We start from the raw sequence: 8,178 nt of genomic DNA, 5'->3' as shown, positions 1-8,178 counted from the left end.
TGCCTGTCCTGCTCCGCACAGCTGCTGCTGGGGTGCAGAGCATCGCCCGAGACTGGCATCGTCCCTAGCGCCCTGGAAGTAGCGGGTCGGTTTGTTTTCAATAGGGGATTTGTCAAAATTGGCACTGTAAGATGAAAATGAGGCATCCTGGCTCCCTTTCCTTGTGCTCCTAACACGAAGGCACAAAACGAAGTAGGAGAAATGCAGCCCCTGCAAAATTTATCGTCCGGGGAAGGGATCCTGTGGAACAGCCGGAGCAGGGACTCCCATTGCAACCTTGTGTGCCACCAATAACAGCAACAGCCCCACCAAGTGCGAATGGCTGGTGCTGGGGTGTGCAGTGCCACAGCCAAAATGCTGTCTGCACCAGCCACCTAATTAGGTTCAAAAGAGGATCAAGCCTTTGGCAATAATTTCAAAATCCTTATGCACAAGCTCCAGGTACACCAGGTCAATGTTTTTAAGGTACCTAAATTATTTAGGATCATCTGCCCCATTTCCAGATGTGAGTCGGGTATGCAGGGGCCAGATATTTAAAAATATGTAGGCTCCAGTAAGTGCATGGGGAGAACACGATTAAACTGCTACAGCATCAGCAGCGTGCCCCTAGGAACGTATAGTGGAACCTGCATCTGCAGAGGCTTATGAAACTTTCAATATCTGGCTCCAAAGCGTCTGCTGGAGGACAGAGTGAGTTTTCTGTGTCCCATTAAGCTTCTGAAAATTTTACAACATGCCAGCAGTTAAGCACAAGCTTGCAAAGCAGTACCCATCCTGTGCTGGGCTGCATCGCCCCAGAAGGGAGCTCACCCCAGCCCCACGGGTACACCGGTCCACGGATGGGGACGGGGGCGGCTGCCGAGCAGCCCCTGCTGCGCCGGCGTCCGCGGTCGTGCTCTGGTCGTTGTCCACCAGCATTTGGGTTTTTCCGTGTTATGTCTCCAGCCCAGAGAAAGGTGAAAAAAGGAAAGGCTGACATGCTGCTGGAGCCCTGGAAAGGGGGTCTGAAGTCCCGATTGCCACCATGGGGTCAAGAAAAGCACCTGTATCACCCTCAACGTGTGTTTTTCAGGCCCAAAGCTCTCAGCTGCAAAGGCAAGGAGGTGGAAAATGTTTTCAACATCCGGACGCCCGAGGATGCCAACCGTGTCGTGAAGCTGGCCACGAGCAAGAATGTGGTTATCGTGGGAGCATCCTTCCTGGGTGAGCGCTCGCTCTTCGGGTGTCTGCGTCTCAGCTGTCCTCGTCTTCCTGCAGACGGTCCCAGTCCCTCGCCCAGTTTGTCACTGCCCAGTTAGAGGTAACCCCCCCCTGCAAACTGGACCTCGGGGTAGTCCAACCTCCAGCTCCAGGTGGGTGGTAAGGACATCACCTTGCTGAAGAAATTGATTTTACTGAAGAGGCTGGGCTGTTCAGCTTGCATGGACACAGATATTGCTGTCCCAGTCTGAAAAGCATAGGGCAAGTCCAGTACTGGTGCTTGGGTGGTTTCAAATCTGGTGTGTCTAGATTTGGCTTCAGTTGGGAGGGTCTTGTTGGTAGGTGAAAGCCTGTGGGTTTATTTCTCTTTTACTTTCTAGCAGGGTGGTGAATTTTTAAAATACACAGCAAAATCTTATCATTTCTTTGATGGTTCTTCTTTTTGCTTGATATGGTTCTAACAGAATTATTGTGGGTCCTACAAGCCTTAAGCATAAATGGTTATTAGTCAGGGAGTTTGTTATAAAATGTTCAGTATTTGTTTTTCTTCTTTTTTAAAAAAATTTCCTGTGTTAATGGTTCAGTCAATCCCATCTACAGAAAAGCATGTGGTGTGTGTGGGCCAATTGCAAACTGCAGCTCATCGAAAAGACCCATTTCCAAAAAAACCCCCATAGATAGAAAATGTCTTGGTGAAGGTTCCCATGCAATTGCCAGCACCAAAATTGTCCCGTTCTGATCGGAGAAAACAGCTAGTGACAAGGGCTGTTTTCAGCCCCCAGCTCATTACCTCTGCTGAGACAGTCACAGCCGTAACAGGAAGGTTTCCCTCATCTGAGGTCCATTGCTCCAAGTGCTATGGCTTCCTACGGCATTTTGGGACTTCATCATGGCCGGTTCCTCCCTTCGGTCTTTGAAACCTGCATCTAAGAACAAATTGCCATAAATCATAAATCTCACCTGAAATGGTGTGGTCCCTTGCGGCCGCCAGGTCTGGTGGCACACCAGATCTCCTAGTAGAGCAGCTCCAACCTCCCTAGCCAGGAGCGGGCAAGGCTGCTCCTCCGCTGCCGCCAGCGCTGGGGACGCAGGGCAGCGCCTTCCGGCAGCCACTTGGACCTGCTTCTGTTCTCCAGGGATGGAGGTGGCCGCCTACCTCGCGGAGAGGGCCCACTCGGTGTCCCTGGTGGAGCTGGAGGAAGTCCCCTTCAAGAAGTTCTTTGGGGAGAGGGTTGGCCGCGCTGTCATGAAGGTGACCTCGCTTTCCCATCCGGGGGGTGGTTTTGGTGACAGAGCGGGTTCTGCTTGTTTCACTTATTGCACTGATTAATTTGTTATTTGACGTTTATCGATTAAGCTGTGATGGTAGCAGTCACTAGAAAGAAAGAACGGGCTGCGTCTTCTCTCTCGTGGTCCACGTGCTGTAGAACACCTTCTCTGGACACGTGTTGGGGACGGAGGTGGTGCTGACCCCCTTTGCAGTGCGGGTCGAGGCGAGCCCAGAGGGTGGGCAGGGCAGTGCAGGGAGCAGAGGGACACCAGGAGCTGGGAGGTTCGGGGTCCTGATGTCCCCTGCTCTGTCCCATGTCCCCCCTCCAGATGTTTGAGAGCAACAGGGTGAAGTTCTACATGCAGACAGAGGTGTCGGAGCTGCGGGAGCAGGAGGGCAAGGTAGGGTGTGGGCAGGGGGTCCCCGGGGGTACCGCCACGGCATCCCCCCAGGCCTGCCGTTCCCTTTGCCGCTGAGGTTTTGCCCTCTACTCTTTCCTAGCCCCTGAAATTCATATTCCTGGATTTAGCCCCCAGGAGCAAACGTGCTCCAGTGCGGTGTGCGGGGTGGTGTCATTGCTCCCACCCTCCTCCTGCTGCCGTTATAAGGAATTATGGTCAATTTGCATGTCAAAAATGAAGCAAGCTGCCAGCTTGGCTTGCTGCTGCTACAGGGTGGGGTTTTTTTTGTCCCTAAATAACCGTGATGTCCCCCCGTGTCTCATGCAGCTGAAGGAGGTTGTGCTGAAGAGCGGGAAGGTCCTGCGGGCCGACGTGTGTGTCGTCGGTGTTGGTAAGGGGCCATTTCTGCGGGTGCAGAGCCCGGCGGGCTGGCGGTGCTTCGCTCGGCGGAGGAGAAGCTGGAGGGGACGTGGCAGCGACGGGTCCCCAGGGCTGGGTAGCTGGGGCTGCTGGCAGTGATGTCTGCCACACATGCATCTGCACAGCAAAGCTGAAAAAGGCCTTTCTAGACCCTCCACCCCAAAATGCAACTGAAAATATATTTGGAAAACAGTAATGGTTTCGTTTTTTCCAGAAAAAAACCCCATTCAAACCAATTTCATCCTCTCAAGTTGTTTTTTTTAAAGCCTCCCCTAACTGATTTTTTTTCCCTCTTCTTTTTTATTGCTGCCGCTGCTGTAGAAGAGGGTATTTTTGTCCTTTACACTCGGGGGAAAAAAAATCCCTTTCTCACTCTATAACTTTTCAAAATGTTGTGGACTGGAAGAATCACAGAATTAGTTTAATTCTGCTTTTGTTGTTTTATTGACTACTCTGATTTGTGAAGGCTAGAGGAAAAAAAAGAGCAAAAAAAGAAAATGAAAGCTGAAGAAAAGGTACAGATTATGGGGGAGGCAGAGGAGCCCTGTCTGGCAACCCAAAGGCTCCCTTTTAAATATATTTTTTTTCAAAATACCTATAAAAGAGAAGTGGATTGAAAATTATCCTCAAGCATTAGAAAAAGGTGGTGGGCAGATTACAGCGGTGCACTGGTGGCTTGGAGAGCAGTGGGGACCCCGGGGGTGCGGGGGGTGATGTAGTGAGAGTAGTGGGGGCTCTGTAGGGTGCCTGGCTCCGCTCCCCGCTCCCGGAGCAGCCCGCTGCCTGTCCCTTGGGGCAGACGGGTTGTCTGGGCAGGGGGGAGATCTGCTGGCCTCGGGGTCAGCCCCCTGGGGCTGCGGGGACGCCCGGCTACCGTGCCGGCAGCCCTTGCCTTCTCCCGCAGGCGCAGTCCCAGCGACGGGCTTTCTCAAGCAGAGCGGCATCAACATCGACTCCAAAGGCTTCATCGTGGTCAACAAGGTGAGCCTGGGAGGCAGCCCCTGCCGGGAGGGGGAGCAGGAGGAGCTGAGTCTGCTCTCCTTCGAGGTGAGCTTCCCTGGGGCTCCAAACTGCTGTCGCAGGGGCGTTTCATCCGCCGAGATGCTGAGAGCATCACGCTGGAGTGCCTGGGACCCCCCCTGCAAGTGAGGGGTTTGCAAATCCCAGCCCTGGATGCTGTGGCTTGGGTCTGGCTCTGAGCTCTCCTGGAATGGTGTGGATATTTTGGGCAGAAAGAAATGGGGAAAGATCCACCTTTTCAAGGATCCCAAAGGATCTCATCTTTCCTCCCCACCACCAGTGACTCCGACGGGAGCAGTGTTGGTACTGATGGGTGCTGTGTGCCGTGAGTGAGGAGCGTGTCGGGGGGGCTGCGGCTCATTGCCACCCACCCCTGCGCTTATTGCTCATACGTGCAATAAGCCAGGCTCCATTTGCAAACACCGACAGACCCTAGTCTTCTAAGAAGGGCTCCAGGACACCAGCCCGTGTCTCATTTTACCGGGTAACCCGCTGGCAGAGGGATGCTGTAGGTCCATGCCTGTGTGGTCTGCTTTGAAAGCGAAGAACGCTAAATCAAATCCCACCTGGGGGTCCCACAGCCGAGCAGAGGTTGTCCATGTGTTCCCGGGGACCGTGGCAGCTCTAGAGCAGTTCCCTGTTCCTGTTTGTGTAGGGTGCAAACCCCACCGATGCACACTTCTGCTTCCACCCTGCAGATGATGCAAACCAGCATCCCCGGAGTCTTTGCAGCCGGTGACGCTGTCACGTTCCCACTGGCCTTGAGGAATAATAAGAAGGTGAACGTCCCTCACTGGCAGATGGCCCATATGCATGGTAGGTGCTTTTCAGTCCCTTTGCTTTGCAACAGCAAATTGCTTATGGAAGAGAGCCTTTTCCAGATCCCCGGGAAATTTGCAAGCCCTCTAGCGAGAGAATGAGACAACTGCCAGCGGGGAAACTGGGTAGTTGTATTAAACATTTTGAAGCATGTATATTTTATCCTGACCGATATGCCTTCGTTTGTCAGCCTTCTTGACGTGCATTGCCTAGTGTCCTCGTTACAAACACAGGGGTGCCCAGGGACAGGCTTTCCCACACGCCGTGTGCTCCCTGGCATCTGCAGTCGCTGCAGGAGCCTGATCTTCTCCTTGCCCCGGGACACTGAGGAGCTCACATCCTAATGTTAGCTCGGGCTCACATCCCCAGCTGGGCTGCCCACGCTGCCGGGCTGGCCCAGGAGCATGCTGCAGAGCTAAGACCGTTCTCCCCTTCATGCCAGCAAGCCTGGAAACCCTGGCGTGATCGGCTGCCCTTGAGCTTTCCAAGGCCACGACCCCGTGAGGAGGTTGACCTCTGGGTGGGTGCCCTGGGTGAGAGGTTTTGGAACCACACCTCCAAAGTTAGCCTTTGGACACAGCCCCCGTTAATGCTGGTCCAGACATGCCTCTGTGGCAGGGACTGTACTCTAACAGTCTCCGTGCCCTCGGGGGGTTTATCCATCCCATCCCCATTTGCGGTGGGAGCTCAGCAAGTTCTCAGCCCTGTCACTGTTGCAGAAGTTGGGTTGAAACAGGCTCATGAGCACTGTCGCTTATGCCAGTGGAGGTGACGAGTCAGTAGGAGCTGCACTGCCGGGGAGGAGTCCGAGCCCAGCCTGGGACGATGCAATGAGTTTCCTTGTTGGTGCTTGTTGCTGTATGGGGTTTTTTTTGGCCTAAGCAGAAGGCCTTGGTTCCCCTGTACTCTGGGACTAGAGATGTTGATGCTGTGCTGCGACCTGAGGGCAGACCACAACGCTTGCCCCGGCGCGGAGCTTCCTCGCTTATTCTGCTGCTTCTCTCTTCCAGGCCGTATAGCTGCGCTCAACATGCTGGCCCACGGCATGGAGATCAGCACCGTCCCATACTTGTGGACTGCTATGTTCGGGAAGAGCATCCGATATGCGGGTAAGGGGCTCCCCAAGGCTGCTGTAGAGTTTGTGCTGGTGGAGGTGCCCTGGGATAGAGAAGCCACAGCCACCTCCCTTGCTGTGGACCCTCCGCGCCAACCTCTGCCTCAGGTCTGCTTCCCTTCCTGGCTCCTGAGGGCTTTGGTATCTTCTCTGAAACCTGTCTGCTCATGGCTGTGGGGTGCAGGGCCAGAGGGATGGCTGTGGTCACGAGGGATGGCCCAGCATGAACAGAGACGGTCTTGCTGAACTTGCACTTCTCTGAACAAGAAGGGGTGCTTTTTGGTACCCTCATCTTCTGGTGCTGGTCTCTTGGTGACTGCAGGATGCTCTTCGTGTAGCTCTGGATTGAAACGCTCTGTCTTAGGGGCTAGAGCTGGACCCAGGGGAATTGTTGCTGAATCCACTTATTCTTCTCTGCCTTCCAGGCCACGGGGAAGGATTCGATGATGTTGTCATTCAGGGAGATTTAGATGAACTGAAGTTTGTGGCATTTTATACCAAGTAAGTTGTTTCTCTTCTTCACGTTCCTACACAGGCATTCGTCTAAGCTTGTTCTGCTACGCTGGAAAATATTTTTGCCAGAGCTTCTGTCAGTCGGTTTTGTTCCTCTCTGGACACTGAGGTTGCAGGACATTAATAAAAGGCCCTGGAGAAATGATGTGCTAAGCGTAAAGCAAGTTAAATTGGTTAAACTAATGCCTCTGCCAGATGTAAGCACTTTGTCTGTTCACATAATATCTAAGAGCAAATAATGGCTTCTATTAATTTGTCGCTGGCAATTCCCATCAAGTATTGCCTTCCCATCTCTTCACTGTGTTAATGATTTGTGACCAGGACTGGACTGGGAGCTCAGGCATCACCGTTTCTGCTTCTGGTTTGACAAATTAAGCTCAAAAACCTCTTCTGTCTATTAACAAGCTGTGAAGGTTAGCAAGAGTTCAGGAGCTTTCGTTACACCTGTAGTGAAACCCAGCTCCCCCCAGGCTGGGAGCCTCTCTGGGAATATTTTCCTGAGACGTGCTGACAGCCGGGATGCGTTCCCTCTGCTGTTCTTGAGCCACGCTGGCTGTTTAGACTGGCAAGGCTGCGCACCATGAATTTATCCCCAAAACATTGCTGCTGTTTATTCTTTTGTTGCCTTTGTCCCATCCCAACCTGAAATCAACGGCCGCAGAGCCTCCCCATGCCTGGAGACGGAGGGGATTTCTTCAGGTGCTTTCTAATATTAAGGATGGGGAGAGTGAAACCAGGGAAGCGAAGGTCTGCCCGGCTCAGCAGTCAAACTACTCGGCAGCAGCGTTCAGGCAGGGATCAGGAGGGAGCTCTGGGCAGGAGCCAGCTCCCGCTCTGCAGAGATCATCTCACCAGGGCTCGTTGCCCCTCTGTCCCCTGCCCGGTGACCCTCACGGCCTCCCCTCCACGTCCCCCTCCCCGAGGGTGGCCGCTTGCCCCCATCGCTCCAGGATGGAGCCTGGCAGTTGGATGTGTCCATCAGGCTTGGAGTGGCACAGGGCTCACTTTATCACCCCGTGGCATGAGCCAGCCGGCTCCCCGGTGCTCACCCTCCTTCTCCTGGTGCCTGTGCACCTCGGATAAAAACCTGCTGCAGGGAATGGGGCTCCAGCATCTGCTGGCACCCAGGGGCCCTTTGCACGCCGACGCACCTCTGAGCTCGCTGGCACCTTGGCCAAAATTGCCTAAAAGTGTGGGTTTGTACCAAGGCACCACCTGTGGTGGGGAGAGCTGCTGCAAGGGGACATTCCCCCTCTACAGCCACAGCCACGGGGCTGTCACTCCCCACCCTCTCGATGTTTTGAAGTGCATTTAAATCACATAACTGCCAAAGCAGCATTTTAAAATACACAGTTTGCTCAGTGAGTGTGAGCCAGGGGAAGATAAAAACCCTTTTCGGCAGTTTTGCTGCAGTGGTTTGC

At 53.8% G+C, this 8,178-nt stretch overlaps 1 protein-coding gene across 1 annotated transcript in view; it reads left to right on the top strand.

Moving 5' to 3' along the window:
• The window catches only part of AIFM3 (apoptosis-inducing factor, mitochondrion-associated, 3), a 31,635-nt gene that overhangs the window by 17,203 nt on the left and 6,254 nt on the right, over nt 1-8,178 (top strand). Inside the window, exons 10-17 of the mRNA XM_009321084.1 lie at nt 1,073-1,203; nt 2,337-2,452; nt 2,800-2,871; nt 3,199-3,262; nt 4,196-4,272; nt 5,010-5,127; nt 6,141-6,239; nt 6,670-6,745. Coding sequence (XP_009319359.1) covers nt 1,073-1,203; nt 2,337-2,452; nt 2,800-2,871; nt 3,199-3,262; nt 4,196-4,272; nt 5,010-5,127; nt 6,141-6,239; nt 6,670-6,745 — 753 coding nt within the window. The remainder of the gene's footprint in view (nt 1-1,072; nt 1,204-2,336; nt 2,453-2,799; nt 2,872-3,198; nt 3,263-4,195; nt 4,273-5,009; nt 5,128-6,140; nt 6,240-6,669; nt 6,746-8,178) is intronic.

Source organism: Pygoscelis adeliae, unplaced genomic scaffold (genome assembly GCF_000699105.1).
Source record: "Pygoscelis adeliae isolate BGI_AS28 unplaced genomic scaffold, ASM69910v1 Scaffold403, whole genome shotgun sequence".
NCBI classification, from domain to species: Eukaryota; Metazoa; Chordata; class Aves; order Sphenisciformes; family Spheniscidae; genus Pygoscelis; species Pygoscelis adeliae.
Note: the sequence above shows the minus strand (reverse complement) of the source record. Positions and strands in the feature narration are given on the sequence as shown.